Source organism: Syngnathus acus, chromosome 13 (assembly GCF_901709675.1).
Source record: "Syngnathus acus chromosome 13, fSynAcu1.2, whole genome shotgun sequence".
NCBI classification, from domain to species: Eukaryota; Metazoa; Chordata; class Actinopteri; order Syngnathiformes; family Syngnathidae; genus Syngnathus; species Syngnathus acus.
The window spans coordinates 7,093,949-7,116,781 of NC_051098.1; the positions used below are offsets into that span (position 1 = coordinate 7,093,949).

At 41.3% G+C, this 22,833-nt stretch overlaps 1 protein-coding gene across 4 annotated transcripts; it reads left to right on the top strand.

Moving 5' to 3' along the window:
- Positions 1–323: 323 nt before the first annotated feature.
- On the top strand, positions 324–22,396 carry sacs (sacsin molecular chaperone). Of its 4 annotated transcripts, none has more exons than XM_037267632.1 (11): positions 324–488; positions 1,875–1,985; positions 3,909–4,059; positions 6,037–6,127; positions 6,210–6,295; positions 6,366–6,477; positions 6,992–7,138; positions 7,310–8,798; positions 9,561–9,652; positions 9,807–9,833; positions 10,165–22,396. In XM_037267632.1, exons 2-11 carry the CDS (start codon positions 1,963–1,965, stop codon positions 21,717–21,719), a joined length of 13,773 nt encoding a protein of 4,590 aa, XP_037123527.1. In that variant the 5' UTR covers positions 324–488; positions 1,875–1,962; the 3' UTR covers positions 21,720–22,396. The 4 variants fall into 4 exon arrangements, with proteins under 4 accessions (XP_037123527.1, XP_037123526.1, XP_037123530.1 ...); XM_037267631.1 differs by lacking the exon at positions 324–488 and adding an exon at positions 1,445–1,649; XM_037267635.1 differs by lacking the exons at positions 324–488; positions 9,807–9,833 and adding an exon at positions 1,445–1,649.
- The last annotated feature ends 437 nt before the right edge of the window (positions 22,397–22,833 follow it).

Below are 22,833 nucleotides of genomic sequence, written 5' to 3' on the forward strand. Positions count from 1 at the left end.
CTGTTTTTGTTTATTTGGTTTGATTTCAATTACTATTTAGTGTTTGTCTGTACTCTGCCAATAATAATGCTTTTCTTTATTTTTTTCTTGCATTAAAATACAGTAAAAAAAAATCTAATGGATCGATATCATTCAGTTCCTTTCGTTTTGATTGTTTGCTTATAGCTTGATGCATTTGCTAAAATCTATTCAATATGTATTCAAATGATGATGTACACTATACCTATGATTGACTTCATCGCTTCTTCTGTGCGCTGTGTCACTGTCACTTTAAGGAACTTGCGCTTTTGACAAATGACTGCAGCGTCCATGTGATACCAAGCAAACCCCGGCTCTGGGATATTTGTCATGAAGTCTGATTTCATGAGCCAACCAGAGTTCATGTTGGGTGGGATGACATTCATGTGATCTTGACATCCATGTGATTTTACTTCCAAATGCACAGCAGCAGAGAAGGTACATTTCTGAGGTGCAGCTGACTTCATCGCGTGAGTGTCCCTTCACCTCCTCTCTTACTTTCAATGCGGCAGATGTGAGATGAACGCACCTTGTTGGGGTGACAGATTACGGGAATTTTGTTATGTATCACAAGACATGACCATGCCGCTTTATTATTTTAAGGCAACACAATGATTCTCCGGTGAGTGGTGTGATACAACTAATAATAATTATTATTATTTTTGTAATTGGATTACTAGATATGTTTGAGGTTTCTTGAGGTTCTCTTATATAGAAGTGCTGATGTCACTTTCTGTACCGGAATTGTCCTAATTCAAATGCTGTTGAATGCAGTCTTTCACTGTCCCAATCTATCTGATGAGGATTTCATTCCAAAGTTACGTTACGTGCGCATCTTGCAGAGATTTAGCATTTCAGTCATATCAGGACTTCGGGGAAGCATTTTTTTAACCAAATAAAAAAACTGCTTTTGTTATTCTAAATCCAGAAAGCACACATGCTTACTTCTATTAGTTTTTCGAGGGCTTTAAAATGTTTAAACGATTAAATGAAATTATACTTCCGGAACAGTCGGCGGCATGATTGGTACTTGAGGGTGAAACCTCTTGGAGTCATAACAGTCTGTGTACATGCAGGAAAACACATTTTGTTCAGGAAATTGAATTCACGATACTGAAGAGTGATTTGAAACAAATCTTGACTAGCAGATTCATATAGTAACACGAAATACATCCTATTTAGTTTTTGGAAATCCTTTAGTTACACAAATGCGCATGCGCTCAACATCATCCACTAGTGTCACTGACCTGAGAAATAAAATAGGACAAAGCGCTCGTGTTAAACTGACTATAAATCGTGCCTGAAGAATAGTTATTTTCTAGGTGTGTATTATTTCCGATCAAACGTCTAGGACATTTTTTACAATTTGGGGTTTGGTTTTAGCGTGTCTTCCGGACGACACGGAAGTCAGTGGGGTTGTACCATCTTGCATGATGTCTACTCTTGACCAGGCTAATTCATTTTTATTCTTAGAACATTGCCTTGGAAGGAGGCGCTATTGTAATTGCAGGAAAACACCATGCCCACTCATGATTGCTGTTGTTACAACGAGTATTTCCTGGAATACGTCCTGGTGTAAAATTGACAACTATTTCAGGGAACCTTTATCGGTGCGCATTGGCCAGACTCAAGTGAGTGCTAATGAGATAGCCGGATAACGCTCCAGTCCTTGCAACATAACACCCACCGGCACATTGAAAAAGAGAACCTCTTCGCTCAGTTCTTATTCCATATTGCTTCTCTGCATCTTGCTATGTTGTATACTACTCATGGCCATTTTATTATAAAGATTTGATGCATTTTTTAACTCAAGAGACAGGTGTTTTCATGGAAGTAACGGGGTTCTTGTGTCGCAGCCCGAATGGAGTATTCTTACGTGAAGACCAGAACATAGTCCCATGAAAGTGCTTCTGTGCTGGGACGCATAGCAGCAACAGCAGCGAGATGGCTAACTGTCCACACCCGTGGTAAGTGAAGATAAAATCATATTATACATTCGAAAATGTGCAAATATTACTGTAGCGACTCTTTGCAATCTTTTAGGGATGTCAATGTTACTCTGATTCATCTCTATGGACAACGAGTCATTGCAAACGAAGTTGAGCGTTTGGTCTCGGTCCTTTAAACGTGTTAGTATTCATGGCCAATTAGGTTCAGTTGAGTTTATTATGGCCAGTGCTGGCTGCCCCACCCACACAGGAACAGAACCAACATCTTGGATCCACTGCTACTGAATGAGAGATATTTTTCTTTTTCTTTTCTCTCTCTCTCTCTCTCTCTCTCTCTCTCTCTCTCTCTCTCTCTCTCTCTCTCTCTATCAAAGGGTCAGTGTGGCGAATGTTTTGATTTTTCAGTGTTGATTAATTTTTAAAAAAAAAAAACACAAAAAAAACCAACACTAATAATTTCAATAATATGCAAAAAAAAAGTTCCATCACATCAACCTAGATATTTTAAATATATATAATCATAGGTCTAGTAATCTGAAATTATTTTACATGGGGGGGTCACACCTCATTGTGCAGGACGCTGCCATGTCTCGCCACTATCTTTCTGCTATGGATACCTGATCACAAATTTGCTGGATCAATGACTAGTGTCACAAATGAAAATGCAATGTACTTCCTATGCCACGGAAAGTGCTTCAAAATGCATGTTTTCAACTCAGGCCGTTGCATTCTATTAGTTCACCATTCGATGGCAAACAAATTATCTGTCTCTGTCTCTTTAATATAGCTTTCTGTTTTTGCGGGCATTTCCTTCCCATTTTACTCCCGTTTATCAGTGTTCTTTGAAGAATTGAAGGGTTTGAATTTTTTTTTTTCCCCCCAATGCATTTCATTGAGCCTCAATTATATGGAAATTTTTGCTATTCGCGACTGGCCAGCCTGGTTCCTATCCCTTGCGAACAGTGTCATTCTGGTAAGACACATATGTGTGAAAGAGCAGGAGAAAACACAAGCCTCATTATAATTACAAGTACCGTATTTTCCGCACTATAAGGCGCACCTAAAATCCTCAAATTTTCTCAAAAGCCGACAGTGCGCCTTATAATCATGTGCGCCTTATATATGGACCAATATTGAGCCACTACAGCAGGTGTGTCCAAAGTCCGGCCCGCGGGCCAAATGTATATATCTTATATATAGACAAAATTTTAAAATGGGCCATTCATTGAAGGTGCGCCTTATAATCCGGTGCGCCTTATATATGGACAAAGTTTTAAAATGGGCCATTCATTGAAGGTGCGCCTTATAATCCGGTGCGCCTTATAGTGCGGAAAATACGGTACACTAATAGATTATATGTAGAGTTGCCTTTCATGTGACATCTTGTATGCCCCTTGGGAAGGTAGCATGACTCAGTGATGTTAATTCCTTTAGTAAAACCTTCAACTGAATACAAGCGGCAAATGGTAATAGATCATCAACAGATGGAGCTGGTCATCTGTTCCTTCTCACGTTACTTCCAAACTGTACCTTTTAATCAATACAGACTCAGAACAATATGCATCCTTCCAGTAAGAGACTTCATTTGATCTTTTGTTTTTGTCACTGCTCCCATTTTGAAAAAAGGATTTTATTCCAGAAAAACTCAGTATAATAAAGCCCAAGCAAAGCATTTGAAACAACTTGGTTGGAAAGAAAATTGGAAATGATTTGTTCTCTATTGATTAAGACATTAAGGAGTACTTCAACAATTTCAAATTATACATAGGATTGAATATATTAGGCAACAGAGTGCAAGAAAGCTGCTGGCTATATTGTACATATAGCACTGTAGAAACAATCCTTGTCATTTTATACTAGTATTAAGTATTTATTTGACTAACAAACATCCTAAATATTTACCTCAATTTCATCTCTTTTTTTGTTTTGTTTTTGTTTAAGGTTGCCTTGGGTAAATGTACATCACGACTACTTTGGCCTGAGGTCCTACCAGGTCTCCCCTTTGACATCGCTTGGTGATGTGAAACAGCTTCTCTATGAAGACACAAACCTGCCTGTCAGAGAGCAGCGACTCATTCACAATGGCAAAGTGGTACGTTATACCTTGTCAGATCAAAAATGTCATTTTATATCACATGGGCCTAAAAAAATGAAAGCATGCCAAAATTGCACCTCACACTCAAAGATAACATGGAACAGAAAAGCGCATTTGGGCATCAGAAGAACTCACGGGATCACCTTGACTGTAGCTTTTTTCCCACACCAAAAGACCACCAAGTCCAACCAACCAGCTGTAATCCTTTGGCGAACCTTTTAGCCCCTAAAAAGCAGCTCTTACACTTCTGTGGCTTATCCGGCATGCTGCTAAAGCATCCAGTTCAAGTGGCATTTTCTGGGTTTGATCACATGACATTTGCAATGTGAGCCAGAGGGCACTCTGATTTCAATTTCAGTCAACAGTATGGAGCAGTGCAAGATAAAATCTCAGCGATCTGAGATGGATTAAATCAAATTTTTATGAATCCCTTATATAACCTTTTAGTGAATGTTTTTGTTTGTTCAAATATTTGTCGCCATTAACCAGTGATGACCAATTTATTTTCTTTTTCAATTAAAAAGGAACTTCTCCTCCCATTCTATATGCCGAGTTCATGTTTTTACCCTCTTGGAAAACATCCTATAACCAGTTCATTTTGAGTTCTACTCTGTGGTTTTGTCACATTGTACTCGTAAGAGAGCACACCCATAAAGATAGAGAACTGATCTCTCTTTCTGTGACTGGAGATAAACACAATTAGCAGAAAACATCCCAGTTTCAAGGTCCTGTTATGTAATTCTGAGATACACATCTAAGCCATTAAGAGTTAATTAACGATGGAGAAACAACCAAGTGGAGGCTCTAACATTTGTCGGTAATATATAGCGAAATAATTGATATTTATCTCTATTTTTACACATAAACATAGAGAACAAGAACCTGTGGTGGGTTTTGGTTCTCTTGGTGTGTCAGTGAACATGACTGGGAGCTGACCTCACGTTGACTGAAAGCACCAGGTGGCGGCCGCGGCTCTGCCGCTCCCCTGATCTCATACGCAAAAATTAGCTGCAGGCCACAGCTACATACTACAAATACTGCATAGCACAAGTTCATGAACCTGCACTTTACACAAGAATTGTACAGTCACTAACCATATCATATGAGTAGAACATAAATGTTAAAAACATTACTTATAATTTATTACATTGTGTTGAATTATTAGCTTGTTGGTAGTGGCAATCAAAACTGTCCATTATTGTTTTTGTGAAGTGTGAATTTCTGATACCGCTCTTACGGGAGATGTTGAGGATTGTGAGTACAACGCTGGGTGAAATGAAAGGTCCTTATTCTGTGCTGTGTCATGAGTTGATTCAGAGTGTGAGTCTTCCTCCACCAAAGGCAAATCAGTGTTTTGGTGTTTTTTTCTTTGCTTGCAGAAATGAGTTGATTCAGAGTGTGAGTCTTCCTCTACCAAAGTCAAATCAATGTTTTGATGTTTTTTTTGTTTGCTTGCAGACATAAACTATGCTACTCTTATACAACCACCACAGTGCCAACGTGCAATCTAACTAAAAATGTATTGCACGATCATCCTTTCTAGAGAATGAGTGGGCTGATTGATGACTGTACTCTCTGTGGTGTGGCCATGATCAGGATGATGACTGAGAGGTTTTTGTGTGCACTACACGGTTGGCCACTCACTTAATACTGTACGTGTAAGAACTGCTGAGCATAGTGGGTCACACTTTCACCTTGCAAAGATCATAATAGCACCATCAGTGCCAACATTCATGTTGCATAATTTTAAGTAAGGTGTTTACTAGCGCTCATAAAGATGATCAGTTCTGGATTTCATGCATGGTTTGATGAGAGGAATTAGTAATAAAAGAATAAATGGCAGTGCACATGTGTTGTGTGTACCAACATTGTGTGTTTCTACAATGAAATGCCTTTTTATTGAATATTTTGCTGGTTGAAACCCATCCCGTTTAATTATTATATTTTTACTTGTCATTGTTTGTTTTTTCGTAGCTGGATGATAGCATGCCGATTGGTACTTTGGTGCCCACAGGAAGACCTGAGGTATCTTTCACACTGGAGGGAAGAGGCCTCCGAGGTGGAGGTAACGCTAAATTGCCTACATGATGGTGAAGTCTTCCGCTTCTGTAGTGAATGGTGACGTTTACCCAGTTTTTGTTTGACAGGGAGATTTGGCCAAACGGCACCACCACTGGTTGAATTTCTCAAAGATATTCTGAGGAGGTACCCTGAAGGTGGACAGATTCTGAAAGTAAGTGTCGCAACACATTTACTTTAACCCCATTTTTTAAAACGTAACACCTCAACGTCATACTTAAAAGGAGCTGATTCAAAATGCTGAGGATGCTGGAGCCACCGAAGTCAAGTTCATGTATGATGAGACAGAGTATGGAGTGGAGTCACTGTGGTCACCTGACATGGCTGAGTATCAAGGTTAGTTCTTAGCTGTCAGACTGGCCTGATAATCACTGAGGCGCTACTCTAACAACAAGACTAGCCTTGTGTGTTTTTCTGCTGTTAAGCATCATTGAGCATCTGGTCTCAAGCTGATCCTTTGCTCTTACCTCCATGTGACCTGAGAGATTTATTACAGAAGCAGTTCACCTTTAAATTCTTGACCCACAGTAGAGTACAGTACAATACTATATAATATCAAAGCAATATGAGTGGTTCCAGGACTTTGTCCTACCTTTCATTTGTTTGGATGGCAAAATATTGTCTGGACTTCACCAGCCTCTACATCTTCACTATGCTCACTTTGATTACATGGAAGTAAGGTGTGGTGCATATACTACCTATTCTCTTCTCACATTCCTCTTTGTGAGTTCAATTGCCAAACTTACAATTTGAGAGCAATGTTTTCCCCAGAAAGATAGGTCATTTCTTTTAAGTTATAGTTATTAGAGAGGTATTATCTTAATATTTTGGCGCCATTATGGGTTTCCAGGTACGGCGTTGTATGTCTACAATGATGCTGTGTTCACTGCGGAGGACTGGAATGGGATTCAGGAGATAGCCAGGAGCAGGAAGAGAGATGATCCGCTGAAAGTTGGGCGATTTGGGATTGGATTCAACTCTGTCTACCATATTTCAGGTTGTTCCTTGGAAAAAAAAAAAAGTCTTTATCATATTCCTGCCCAGTGATTACTCCCTAGTAGTAAATGAATACAGGCAGAAATACTGTACCCACAAACTCTTCTCATACTCAACAGTTGCTGTAATACACACCGCAATGCACTTATGTTATCCCTCTCTTTTTGTTTAGATGTCCCCAGTATATTCAGCGGAGATCAGATTGCCATGCTGGATCCTCACCAGACCCTATTTGGAGTGAACGAGTCAGGACAGTGTTGGAACTTAAAGACTGACGTGAAGGAGATCTCGGAATTGTCGGACCAGTTCGCCCCATTTATCGGGATATTTGGGAGCTGTGAGAAGACTATTAAGAATGGCTGCTTCCCTGGAACACTCTTCCGCTTCCCACTGCGCACAAAACCCTCCCAGCTCAGCAGCAACCTTTACAACAAAGAAAAAGTTCTGGAACTTTATGAGTCATTCAAAGCTGACGCAGATACAGTGTTGCTTTTCCTGAAGTGCGTTCAAAAGGTCTCTTTGCACGTGCGTGAATCTGATGGTACAGAGCGTATGTTGTTTCAAGTTACAGCTCAAGAAAATACTGATGATAAATGTGAAAGAACAAAGTCGCTCAAGACTCTGGCTGAGGCAGTTGATAGCTACAGCAACCATGTTCCCAGTTCCACCGTTACCTGTGTCACTTACCAGGTCAGTTTAGAGACTCAGGATAAAACCAAAAAAGAGTCCAGGAGGATGAAGTGGCTTGTGTGTAATGGAGTTGGTGGGAGAGGAATGTGTGCTGAGTTGGACTCTCTTGCAGATGACTTAAAGTTCATGCCTACCATCGGCATCGCTCTGCCTCTATCATTGATGGACAGAGAAGATGAAGGGGCCACCTCTGGTTTCTCAGGACGAGCATTTTGCTTCCTTCCCCTTCCCCCAGGTGAGGAGGGTGAGACAGGACTTCCCGTACATGTCAGCGGGTTCTTTGGCCTCACAGATAACCGGAGGAGTATCAAGTGGCGGGATGTGGACCAGTGGAGGGATCCAGCTGCCTTATGGAATGAGCTACTGATAATCACTGTCATCCCTCAGGCTTATTTCATTCTCATCACTGAGGTTATCAAAAGGGTACAGACCAAAATGGACCAAGACTTTCCATTATGCCCGAGAAAGACCTATGTGGCCTGGCCAGATCCAAATCGGGTCAAATCCAGGTGGAAACTCATCCTACAGCCCCTGTTTCATGAGCTTCTACAGCACCATGTCTTCTTTTCCCTCAGTGAAAGCTGGGTCAGCTTCGACCAAGCTGTGTTTTCTGAGCTCGACCTAGACAAAGACATTTCACAGACAGTCATTAACTACCTCCAAAGCTCAGGGATGCAGGTAGTGCAGGTGCCTCCTGCAGTGGATTCAATCTTGGTGGCTTATGGCACTCTCGAGTCCACAGAAGTGAAAAAGATTACGCCACTCTTGCTACGGCAACTTGTCAGGAAGTTCAAACACAAAGGACCCTTAGAGGAAAAGCTGCTGCTTCTGGAATTTGTACTTAGTGACGGCAATTACAGTGACCTAATAGGACTGGAGCTCCTGCCCCTTCAAGATGGAACAGTTACTGCATTTTCATCGTCTGTCACTGAAAAAGATTCTGTTTACATTACATCTGCCGAGTACCCCAGGTAAAGACTTTGTCAAATTACTACAACAGTACTACATCAGATGTGTAGTAATCTACACATACCTTGTTTTAGAAGGGGCACCTTTTACATTTTTTAAGTTAACAGCTTTTTTTCTGGGTTGCTAGTCAAAGTTTGACTTACCAGCAAGCCTTAGTTATATTGTCCCAAAAGTGAAGTGAAAAAAATAGAAATAAGGTATTGTAATGCCATTATAATGCCCTCACATGTGGCAGAGCCATCGTCACAGATCACTTCATCCATTTATTGAATTGGACAAGCAATCACACCAGGATTTTTTTAAATATTTGTTATTTTTTTAATATATATTTTTTTAGATCCCAATTACGAGCATCAAATTCATGTTTCTTGTGAAAATATAATAATTACAAATTGTCTTCCTTCATATAAACATTGAGATAATGGAATTATGTTTGTTCACCAAAAACACTGGTGTCTGACTAAAACCAGACTAAAAAAGGAGTTTATAGTCAAAGGAAACATGTCACAGCAACAGTGACTTTGTGAGACCTCAAACTATCAAAGAACAAAACCAAGATTGGGAAAAAACTTTTTGTTGCAAAACAATTTATTTACAGAGGGTGATCAATGTAGTACAAGTTAAAAACCCTTAAGCCAAGGTACTGCTGTATATGATTCAACTCCATTAGCTCTTAAGCTATGGTAGATTTAATTTTCGTTTTTAACCAAGTAACATGTCGTTGTGAATTAATAATACAACATTAATCTTGACTTTATCATCAGGTGTCTGTACCCAGGGCTTGAGGGTCGGTTCATTCTGGAAAGTATTAAACCTTCAGTAATGGAGAGACTAAAGGAAGCCGCCAAAAGCAGAGGTAATATGATGTTGATTTTATTCATGAAAAACTTCCATTACTGATTTTTTTTTTTTTGCAACACGGTGACAGGAAATTCTGTTTTCCTCATTTCTCATACAAATACAATACAGTAGAATAATTAATTTCATACTTCCAAAATTTGTCACTACAGTTCAGCGGTATCTGTGGGGGTGCTCAGGTACGTAGGTATTTAAGATGTGTGAAACACTGACCTTTTTACTACTAACACAAACTAATGCATGTCTGGAAAGGAGCTCCAACTAAACTTCGAAGATTCTATAGAGCATAAAACCAAGTCCTGTGCTCAAATTCTGTAGTCGATCATTTTACACAAATCCCCCCTAAGAAAACACTAACACATTTCTGCATTTTGGACGACGAATTATTGAAACTAATAAATGGCTTGTTCGGAATGTGTCAAATTATTTCCGTTTTAGTTTATATATTGTTATATATTATTACAGATTTCTTAAATTTGTTAACTATGTTTTTCTTTGTACTTTAAACAGGAAGACCCTGTACTCAGCTACAAATGTTGAACCCTGACCGCTCAGCAAGACTCATCAAGGAGATTCTATCAACAACTTGGCCAAACAGAGACTTCTTTTCCGAATGGGAACCTGGAAACCGAGAGCTGAAGCATCCAACAGTTTCTTGGTTAAAGATGGTTTGGAAGCATCTCTACATACATTTTGCCGATGACCTAAGTACCTTTGACAATATGCCTTTGATTCCGTTTGTGCCACTGGAGGAATGCATGGAAAAAGTTCAGCTTTTACGCCTCAAAACTCCATCACCCATTATTCTCGTCGATGAAAATGAAACACCGTTCTCTGAATGCCTTCTTGAAGTTATGGAAAAGCTTGGCGCTGTGGTCATGAAAAAGCAGGATTCATGTTTGCAGCATCCCCAACTCAAAAATTACATCCATCCCTGCTCTCCTGCATTGTTGCTGCGAATTATGGATAGATTGTCAATGCAGCGTTTAGTTAGCCAAGTGTCATCGTTTTCTGTCCTACAGAGGATTACTCTCAGAAACTTCCTATCTGGATTGTCTGATGTCACAGAAAAGGAAAAGCACACGCTGCTTGAGCTTTCCATCTTTGAAAGAGTTGGAGCCTGTGCAGAAGGTGCTTCAGCTTTTACATCGCTGAGAGGGGCCAGAGCCTTGCATCACAGAGCAAAGTACCCACCAGATGTAAAGTTATCTCAGTGCCTGGTGGGCTCCCGCGATGAGGAGTCCATTCGCCTCATCAAAAAACTAAAAGTTGTACAGGTGAAAACAACTGATTGTTTGAAAATGATCATCCATGATATTCAAAGTGGATTCTACACACCAGATGAGATAACCCAAATCATGCTTTGGGCACTTAAACATTTGGCCTTCCTTAAGAATGAAAACGCATCCGTCATCGGATGGCTTTCTGCTCTTAAATTTATTGAACTGCCTTGTGGAAGGTTAGTGTCAGCGTCCGAAGTGTTTGATCCGGATTTGGAGATTCTACAGAATTTGTTTTACAAGGAAGGTGAAACCAGGTTTCCCAGTAGTACATTTACCTCATCGCCTGATATTCTCCATTCACTCCGACAGTTAGGGCTAAGAAATGAAGTACAACTCAGTGAGAAAGATGTTCTACAAGCGGCAAAGAAAATAGCAGATTTACAAACTCATCCGGATCCTGAGTGGGAGTTAATATTAAAAAAGGCAAGAACACTTCTGCAAATTCTCAACAAGCAAACCAAACTGGTCAAATCAACAGATACTCAAGCATCTTTGTTAAAACTCAAGTGGGTACCTGTCTGCAAAGAAAGGCCTCCTAACTACCCCAAATCCCTTGCTTGGGTTGGAGACAATCTCAACATCAGCTCTCTGTCTGAGATGTGTAACATATCTCATGCTGTGCTTGTGGGATCTTCAGTTCCCTTGGTAGAACACACATCAGCTGGGATGAAGAAAGCACTGAAACTGACTGTAGAGCCACAGGTGGATCAGGTATTGCAGCACCTTAAAGCAGTGAATGACTGGCATAAATCGCAATCATTCACCACAGAAGATTGGTATCAGTTCCAGCAGATCCTATTTGAGATATATGGCTTTATGCAAGCTCATCTTGAGGTTGCTAGAGAAGCAATGGCATCATTGACTTTTGATTGGGTGTGGACTGGGAAGACATTCTCACTTCCTGGCCAAACAGTGTTAAAACCCCTGCCCAATTTAGACCTGCAGCCATACCTGTACTCTCTTCCCAAAACAATGAGAAAGTTTCACAAGCTTTTCAAGTTTTGTGGTTCACTTGAAGAGGTTTGTCCAAACCACGTGCTAAAAGTAATAGCCACCATCCAAAAAAGGAGTGAAGGTGAGATTACCAAAGAGGAAAGCAAACACGATGTTCTGCTTTTGATCAACATTCTGAGGTGGCTTTACAACAATCAAATACATGTTGAGACTAACATGCATGTTCCCATTCTTAATTACAAGGATCCAAGCAAATTAGCAATGAGACCCATTCATGAATGTACTTACTGTGACATCAAAGTAGACGATTTGAATGACCTACTCGAAGATGCATCAGAGCCGATAATATTGGTCCATGATGACATCCCTATGAAAACTGCGGAATGGCTAAAAGTGCCATGTTTGAGCACAAGGCTGATAAACCCAGAGAATCTTGGTTTTGAGCAATCAGGTCAACGTGAACCTCTCACAGTTCGAATAAAGAACATACTGGAGGAATATCCGTCTGTAGCGGACATTTTTAAAGAGCTTCTTCAGAATGCAGATGATGCAAGTGCAACAGAATGTAGTTTTCTTATTGACATGAGAAAAAACACGGACATTCGAGAGAATCTCCTCGATCCGGGCATGATCGTGTGCCATGGACCGTCCTTGTGGTCTTTCAACAACTCAGTTTTCACAGATACAGACTTTCTGAACATCACGAGGTTAGGTGGATCAGTGAAGAGATGTGAGGCGGACAAAGTTGGCAAATTTGGCTTGGGCTTCAACTCAGTTTATCACGTCAGTGACATCCCCATTATATTGAGCAGAGAGTTCATGATCATGTTCGATCCAAATATCAATCACATCAGCAAGCACATCAGGGACAAGTCTAATCCAGGGATCAAGATCAACTGGAGCAAACAACAGCGACGTTTAAGGAAATTTCCAAACCAGTTCAAGCCTTTCATCAATGTCTTCAATTGCCAACTTCCTCTTGCCCAAGATTTGCCGTATAAATACAATGGAACTTTATTCAGACTCCCATTCAGAACCGAGCAGGAGGCCTCAGTGAGTGAAATTAGTAGCTTGTACTACAACACCACTGATATCTACTCCCTTGTTGACGAGTTCAGTATATGTGGCCATCGGTTCATTCTGTTCACTCAACATGTTGGCTGTATGGTCCTAAAATACCTGAAATATGAAGAACCAAATCCCGCTGGAGCTCAAGATGTCGTTACCATAAACAAAAGCGTGTGGTCATCCAAAGCTTCGTATGGACCTCTGAGTATCCTGAAATCCGCAGCTAAGGTAATGAAGAAAGTAGTAAGCACCAATAGAGTACCCTCCGATATTCCCAAATCTGGCTGCATCATTCGCGTTATAGTGGAAGAGTTTCATAATGTCTTCAAACGTATTGTCGATCTCCACTCCCCATTATTCAGAGGCTCGGAGGAAGATCCAAACCAGTACTTTGAATTGGCTGCAAAAGGGATTCAGACAAGAAGATTAACAGATGAGATGCCCCAGAAGGCGGTTGAGGTCACCAACTGGCTTATTTGCTCATGCATGGATGGAACTGAGGCACTCAAATTTTCACTCAGTGATAGTGGGAAAAGGCTTGGACTTGTGCCCTGTGGAGGGGTGGCTGTTCTACTTACAGAAGAGGAGAACAGGAAATGGACTGTTAGATCAAATGCCATCCCAATTGGAGAGGTGTTCTGCTACTTACCCCTCAGAATAAAAACAGGCCTACCAGTCCATATTAATGGTTGCTTTGCTGTGACTTCCAACCGCAAAGAGATATGGAAGACAGACACAAAGGGAAGATGGAATTCTGTCTTCATGAGACATGTCATTGTTCAGGCCTATTTGGCGGCACTCACAATGCTTCGTCTGATGGCTGAAAGTGGAGAGCTTCTTGACTACAGCTATTACGCAACATGGCCTGATCCAAGTCAGGTTCATGATGACTTCACAGTAATCAGTCAAGGGGTCTACCAAGAAATAGCCAAAGGAGGTGATGGAGAGCAGGCAAAGTTCTTTTCTGATGGAACATGCTGGGTGTCAATAAAACATGTCAGATTTCTTGATGATGCCCTCCTCTGTAAGCCAGACATTGGTCCTGCCGCTTTCAAGATTTTCTTAAAATATCTCAAAAAGAGTGGCTCCCAAAACCTTTGCGCTGTTGAACTACCTGAATGGGTGAAGGAGGGATTTGATGATGCTGGATGTAAGAGAACCTTGATGGAAAACACCTTGACAGAGAAGCAGTTCTTCGCAGATGTCTTTTTGCCTCACGTTGAGGAAATTGATAAAGATCTTCGAAATCCCTTAATGCTGTATGTCTTGAATGAGAAAATGGAAGAATTTGCTTCGATTCTCAGGGTAACTCCTTGCATCCCCTGCTCCAGTCCCAACAAGGAATTAGTTTTACCCTCCCGACTCATTCACCCAGAAGGAAGAGTTGCCAAACTCTACAACACTGATGATGGAAGATTTCCCGCTGGAACAACTAAAAACTACCTGAATCCGGTATGCTTAGTCAAGCTTCTGCAGTTGGGCATGGTGAAGGATGATTTGTCATGGGAAGATTTGATTGAACGTGCGGAATCAGTTGATTCTTTGAATGAAAGTGATCACGCAGCTGCGTGCTTTCGCAGCAGTGTGATTCTCAGCCTCATCGATGAGAAACTGAAGATGAGAGACCAAGGATCACCTGAGCTGCTCGAAAAGCTACGGGACATCAAGTTCCTCCCGTTCCTAACAAGACCTGCAGGGTTCTCACTACCATGGCATGGTAATAGCTTTCCCCCCACAACCATGTTCTCTGCAAGAGAGATCTTCACAACTGAGCATCAGGAAATAGTGTGTCTGATGAAGGTAGTTTTGAATGAGAACTCACCTTCTTTCAAAGGTTGTGGTGCAATGTCACTGGCTGTGAAAGACTGCCTTGGTCTAATAAAGAAGCCCTCAGTTGAACTAGTGATCAGTCAACTCAAGAAACTATCTCAGGCATTTGATGGTGTCACACTCTATCAAGAAAACATAACAAATGCCTGTTACAAGTATCTACATGAGGAGATGCTTCAAAGTGACAAAGCAAAAGAGAAATTAACTGTGGAACTAAAAACATTTAACTCTATTTTGGTAGAGAACACTTATGTAAATCCCTCCATAGTTGCATTCCACCTAAACTTTGATGCAGCTCCACACCTTTACCAGCTTCCGAACAAATACAGAAACAGCTGTCGTGAGCTCTTTGAAAATGTTGGCGTACAGCCCAGCTTCGCAGTTGATGACTTTTCATCAGTACTTGAAACAATGACGCAAGAATGTGGGCAAAGAGCTCTCACTGAAGAAAACTTCCAGCTGTGCCGCAGAATTATTAGTGAGGGGATATGGAGCTTGATACGTGATAAAAGTCAAGAATTCTGCCAAGCAAATTATGGTGCCATTCTTTTACCAGACTCTAATCTGACACTCCAGCCATCGAAATCACTGTGCTACAATGACTGTCCGTGGATCAAAGTCCGAGACTGCTCTGTCAAGTACTGTCATGGAGATATTCCAAGAGAGGTTGCTGTGAAACTAGGAGCAGTCCCAAAACGTCACAAAGCCTTGGAGAGGTATGCATCAAATGTTTGTTTCACAGCGCCTGGAAGTGAGTTTGGTCAAAAGGAAAAGCTTACAAGTAGAATCAAAAGCATCCTGGATGCTTATCCATCTGAGAAAGAGATGCTGAAAGAGCTGCTTCAAAATGCAGATGATGCTAAAGCTACTGAAATCTACTTTGTCTTTGATCCCAGAACACATCCCACTGAGAGGATATTTGATGATAAATGGATTCCAATGCAAGGTCCTGCACTTTGTGTGTACAACAATCAGCCTTTCACTGAGGATGATATCAGAGGAATACAAAACCTTGGAAGAGGAACAAAAGAGGCAAATCCAGGAAAAACTGGCCAGTACGGCATCGGATTTAACTCTGTCTATCACATCACTGATTGTCCCTCATTCATCTCAAACAATGACATTCTGTGTATATTTGATCCACATGCACAGTATGCACCTGGGGCAACATCCGTGAGTCCTGGAAGAATGTTCAGAGACTTGGACTCTGACTTCCGATCTCAGTTTTCGGATGTGCTTAATCTGTATTTGGGAGCACATTTTAAATTAGAGCGCAGCACAATGTTCAGATTCCCCATCCGCTCTACACACATGGCAAAGAGATCAGAGATCAGCTCCATCCCAGCGTCAGACAGAATGGTGCAAAACCTCCTAGAAAAGCTAAAAAATGATGGCGCAGAGCTTCTTATGTTCCTTAACCACATGGAGAAAATATCCATCTGTGAAGTTAACAATGCAACAGGAGAATTAAACGTACTCTACTCTGTAATTGCTAAAATAACAGATAGTGATCGCTTAAAACGAAAGCAATTCCATGCCTCTGTCATTGACAGTGTGACCAAAAAGAAGCAGTTAACTGCTATTCCAGTCCAACAGATAACCTACACATTGGACATAGAGGACACAGAAGGCAATTTGACCACGTGGATGGTCTGCAATCGTTCTGGTTTCCCAAACATTGAACTTGTCTCAAAAAGTGTGATATCTGCTCACAAGAATGAAGACATAACACTATTTCCGCGTGGAGGAGTCGCTGCATGCGTTAGCCACAACTACAAAAAAAACCACAGAGCTTTTTGCTTTCTGCCACTTTCACTCGAAACTGGCCTCCCCTTTCATGTCAACGGACATTTTGCCTTGGACTCTGCCCGACGGAACCTGTGGAGAGATGACAATGGAGTTGGGGTGAGGAGTGACTGGAATAATAACTTGATGATGTCGCTGATAGCACCCGCTTGTGTGGAACTGCTGATTCAGATCAAACGACGATACTTCCCGGGTCCCGATCCAACACTGACTGTGCTCCACGGAACTCCCCTTCATGTTGCAAAAGATATCTTGAAAAAGTTTTTGTATTTCTTCCCAGTGAACAAAATTGACATCCAGCCTGATTGGTACTGCCTGGTCAAAGCCGTGTATAGCTGTATCCACATGGACCTGAAGCGCCTTCTCCCCGTAGTCAGAGCACCACAAATGGACAATTCTGATATGCACTCTGTCATTTACATCTCATGGGCGAACACATCCACCGCTAGCAAGAATCGAGCCTTCTTTGACAATCTGCTTCAAGATGAACTCCAGAACCTGAAAAACACAGAGTACAATCTCACCTCCAGAAAGTCTGTGGCTGAAAATGTTTACAGGCTGAAAACCTTGCTTCTAGATATAGGTTTCAACTTGGTTCACGGTTGTGATGAGACTGCACACCTCTACTTGTGTTTGGAAGATGCAGGGATAGCAGTGAGTTATGTCACACCGGCAGAAGTCCGCAACTTTCTTCATACTTTCTCATCCCCAGACACTTCTTGTCATGTTGGAAAACTCCCTTGCCGCCTTCAACAGTCAAACTACAAACATCTTCATAATTTGAAGCTTATTGTTGACTACTGCTTCAGAGATGTTGATGTGGAGGGAACCATAATTGAAGGCCTGCCTCTTTTGCTCACAATGGACAATATTCTTCAAGTGTTTGATTCCAAGAGACAGAAATTTCTAACATCACACCATGAGCTGATCCCATCCAGAAAGGAGATGTTCATGAACACAATGCATCTCAAATACAGCATCATCTTGTTGAAGGCGAATCTAGCAAAGATATTTGACATCAGCAGCTTTGGTGACCTCCTGGGATCCGTTATTCCAAGAGAGTATCGAACAAAGATTCCTGTTAGGTGGCGAGATACATTTGGTAGTGAATCCTGGCTTAAGGGTGTATGGAACTTCATCAGTGAGAATGTGGCTGTCAAGGAGGATGAAGAGGATGTCAAACCAAGTTTTGACACGGTACTTGACATCCTGAAAGAGTGGGCGTTGCTACCTGGAATCAAATTCATGGCCAGAGAAAAGCTAATTGTGCCCGAGTATGACATGCTTTTACCCCTGAGTTTAATGAGCATAGCCATATTTCCACATGGCCAAAATGACAAAATATTCCACACCCTAATGAAAGCTGGGTGCATCCAACTTGCTGTGAACAAAATTTGTGTCAAAGAAAATCCAATCATGCCTTTTCTGTCCCACCATACAGCAAATGTCGAAAATCCATCAAGTGTTCTGAAATCTCTCGAGTACATGATTCAGACATCTGCATTCAAGGCAGGAAGCCTGACTGATAAGGACTTTGAGACTCTTCTGTTGTATTTCACTTGCAACCTCGCGAGCCTCACACAACAAGATGCACAGAGCCTGAAACTACTCCCATGCTTTAAAGCGGTTAGTGGAAGGTACATCAGCATTTCAAATTATGGATCCACTTACGTGCTTGCGAAGAACATCCCTACTGCAGACATCGAGAAGTGGGCCCACACAGCCACATTTGCATTTCTTGCCGATAACCCACAATTGAGAGAGATGTACACTTTCCTTGGCTGCGTGCCAATTGATGACCTACAAATCTATCTTCATCATCTCCTGCCAAAGTTTGAAAGTCTTTCCTACAACGCCAAAGCTGAACACATTGTCTATTTAAAGGATAGACTATTGTCAATGGAAGAGTCTTGTGAGATGAAAGACCAGCTGTTTGACAAATTGGAAGGGCTGACATTCATCTATGACTACTCAAACAGACTCAGGTCAGTCAATTTTTTCTTTGACGCAACAGTGAAAGTGTTTGAAATGATGCTTCCTTCCAAGTCATTCATACCAAATGATTTCTTCAGGAAAGTTGAGCAATTGTCAAAACCCAAGAATGCCTCATTTTCGCTCAGTCCCTGGATAACATTCCTGAGAAAAATTGGTTTGAAGCATGAAGTATCCCAGCAGCAAATTCTTCAGTTTGCAAAAGAGGTCAGCATCAAATCACAAACAGAAAATTGGACCAAAGACAAAGTGCAAAACATCATCGATGTTCTCCTGAATCATATTTTCAAAGACAGGGTGGACCTGTTTCAAGGTACTTTTCTAAAAGAGCTCTCTATGATACCCTTCCTTTGTCCCGAGAGAGCCCCCAAAGAATTGATAAAGCTTCATTCACAATACCAAGAAATGAGTGGAACACTTCCTCTCATTCGCTTCAGTGGGTCTCAAGTCAATCCCAAATTCAAGCAAACAGATGTCATTCACTTACTCTGGACAGCTTGCCCAATTTTGCCTGAAAAAGCTACTCCTTCAAGCATAACAGAGCAAGAGGGAAGCACACTAACTGGACAAGAGCAACTTGACCAAGTGCTAGCCATGTTAGGTGTCAACTTGGACCCACCAGTGGAAAAAGTCATTAGTAACTGCAAGAATGTCTGTAACCTATCCAATCCAGATGATGACATGGTAAAAACAAGGAACAAAGTTTTGAGGTCCACATATGAGTTTTTAAATGCAGATAAAAGAGATTTCCGCTACCAGCTTCGCGGGGTGGCTTTTGTCATGGCGGAGGATGGTTTTAAGCTACTGAAACCCGAAGAAGTTGTGATTAATTTGGACAATGAATCTGACTTTAAGCCCTACTTATACAAATTACCACTGGACCTCGGAACCTTTCATCAACTGTTTAAACTTCTCGGCACGGAGGATGTTGTATCAACCAAACAATATGTTGAGGTGCTGTGTCGGATCTATAAAAGTTCTGAAGGCAAGCACCTTGACCCTAATGAAATGAGAACTGTGAAAAGAGCTGTGTCCGGATTGTTCAAGGCTCTTCATAATGAGCCCGTCGAAATGCGGAAAGATCTGGAAAGTCTCAGAGATTTGATCTTTTATCTTCCGAGTCATGATGGAAGATTAGCCAAATCTAATAGTTTGGTCTATGATGATGCCCCACATTACAAAAGCAGAATTCAGGGCAACGTTGGCGTTCAGATGCTTGTGGATCTGAGCCAGTGCTATCTGGGTAAAGATCACACCTTTCATACAAAGTTAATCATGCTCCTTCCTCAGAATCTAAGGCCAAGACTGCTAAGTAGCATTCTTGAAGAGCAACTAGATGAAGATTCCCCCAAAATGTGCCAGTTCGGAGCCCTGTGTTCACTTCAAGGTCGCCTCCAGTTGTTGCTCTCCTCTGAGCAATTCATCACAGGACTGATCCGAATAATGAAGCACGAGAATGACAATGCATACCTTGTGAATGAGGAAAAAGCCATACGGCTCTGCAAAGCATTTTGCGAAGGACTGAAAGTATCTTGCTTTGAGAAACTCCAGACAACGTTAAGAGTAAAAGGATGTAGCCCCATCCCACATAGCCGCAGTGAAACCCTTGCCTTCCTCAAGAGGTACGGCACGGCTGTCATTCACCTCTATATCCAACATTCAGACAGCAAAGACATTAATTTTCTCTTAGCTTTGGCCATGACACTGAAATCTGCCACAGACAATTTGATCTCGGACACCTCTTACCTAATTGCCATGTTGGGCTGCAATGACATCTACAGAATCACAGAGAAGCTAGACAACCTTGGTGTAAAGTATGACTCCACAGAGCCTTCTAAACTTGAGCTCCCCCTCCCTGGAACACCGATTCCTGCTGAGATACATCACACCCTCCTCATGGACCCAATGAATGTTTTCTACCCTGGAGAATATGTGGGTTACCTTGTTGATTCGGAAGGAGGAGACATATATGGGTCCTATCATCCCACATACACGTATGCGATTATCGTTCAGGAAGTAGAACGAGAAGAGGAAAATATAACTGTCCTAGGGAAGTGTTTCCAGATTGACATTGGTTACAGCGAGTACAAAGTAGTCAGTTCTCTTGACTTGTACAAATTCTCAAGACAAGATGAAAGTGCCAACATGCGGGAAAGCAGTGCTCCATCAACCCCCACAAGTCCAGATAGTCGCACCTCAGGCCAGCAAATGACCCATCCTCTTTTTGCGAGCAGAGACAACCAGAGACCTCCCACACAAAAACAGTCCCCCAAAAAGATCAAGCTTAATGCTCTGCCAGAGATTCTGAAAGAAGTCACCTCAGTAGTTGAGCAAGCTTGGAAACTTCCCGAAACCGAGAGAAAGAAAATCCTGCGCCGATTGTATCTCAAGTGGCACCCGGACAAAAATGCGGAGAATTTGGACATTGCGACAGAAGTCTTTAAGCATTTACAGAATGAGATCAATAGAATGGAAAAGCAATCTTTGGCCGACCAGCAGAACACAGACAGAGCATCCAGAAGACCGTTCTCATCATCATCCTCCGCTCGCTTCCAGTCAGAGAAGTTCTCCTTCCAAAGGTTTTATTCCTCATGGAACCAGGAAGCAACCAGTCACAAGCCCGATAGGCAACAATCCAGAGGAGGTTACACGAGCTATGCTGGTTCACACTCACATAGTCGCCGCTTTTTTGTGCCACCGACTTTTAAGACGGTCGGAAATCCTGTGGAGGCTCGCAGGTGGTTGAGACAAGCCCGAGCCAACTATTCTGCGGCTCGCAATGACCTCCACAAAAATGCCAACGAGTGGGTCTGCTTTAAATGCTACCTGGCCACAAAGCTCGCCCTCATTGCCGCAGACTACGCGGTCCGAGGAAAGTCTGACAAGGACGTGAAGCCAACGGCCCTGGCACAAAAAGTGGAGGAATACAACGCTCACTTGTCAGGACTTACCAGTGATGTTCAGATCCTGGAAGGCTATGGCGTGGACAGTCTGCGAACGCGCTACCCTGATCTTCTGCCCTTTCCACAGATTCCCAATGACAGATTCACGTCAGAAGTAGCTTTGAGAGTGATGGAATGTACCGCGAGGATTATCATAAAGCTTGAAAACTTTGTCCAGCAAAAAATCTAAAGTGTTATTACTGGTGCACTGATGATGAGTGAATGTGTGCAATACGGAGGTGTCTTGCTGGCAGCTTACGGTTACCTATGCACTTGGGACTCAGTGTGAATACATGCGCGGCTCTCATTACAGATCAGGCTGCCACAGCACACATTTGCTGTTATAAATGTGCATATACTATATATACTGTACATATGATTGCCTCAGCAATATGTTTTGTTTACCAAAATACCTGATGTTGAGTTTTTCTTAATGCTGCTTTTTACTTGATATTTTTTTACACAATAATATTTATCTATTTTATTGCCACAGAATCAGGAATGTAAAAGGTGTGCTCATACTGAAAAAAATACAGGTCATCTCTCAGTATTAAATATTATAAAGTAATGTCTTATGTCTGTTATACTTCTTTTTGTATGTGTATGTTTGTTTTGTTTCATTTATGCAGAATTTGTACATTTTATGCAATTGCAGTTTTTTTTTATGGATGAAGCACTTTTTAAAAATATATTTATGTTCTTGCATTTGTCTCATAATCTAGGAACAATTCACTGTGAAATGAATTGATCTTTTTTGTCTTTTTGTTGGTTCATTCTGCTGCAGCAATGTCAAATACAGCAAGTGTTGGATTAAGATTTTGTGACTGTCAGTCATCTTTACATGCTTAAAAAAAACCTACAGTTTGTGCAGTTGCTTGTACGATCCATAAAAAGATTTCTGTCTCTAACGAATTTACTGAAAATTGTAGTTTTATCTTGATTCATAAGTGCAATATGGGTCCAGTTATAACATCTAAGATTCCGTACTCACCTTCTTAGGAAAGAGAAAACATTTTTTAATATAAATGATTATTCACTCAAAAAACACACTGGGAATATCTTTTAAAATGTTATGCTATTGTCATCTGACTATTATTACCTGAAGCCCAAGATGACTCAGCAGTGGGAACTCAAATAAAAATAAAATTGTGTGATCATATAATTCATAAATGTGGATGTAGTGTGGCATCAGAAGGCTTAATAAATTATTTTTAAACCTTAACTGATTGAATTTTTTAAAAAATCAAACATTTAGTCCAGTCCAAGCCTATCCTGTCCATGAATTTCTGATGTGTTCTAACTTT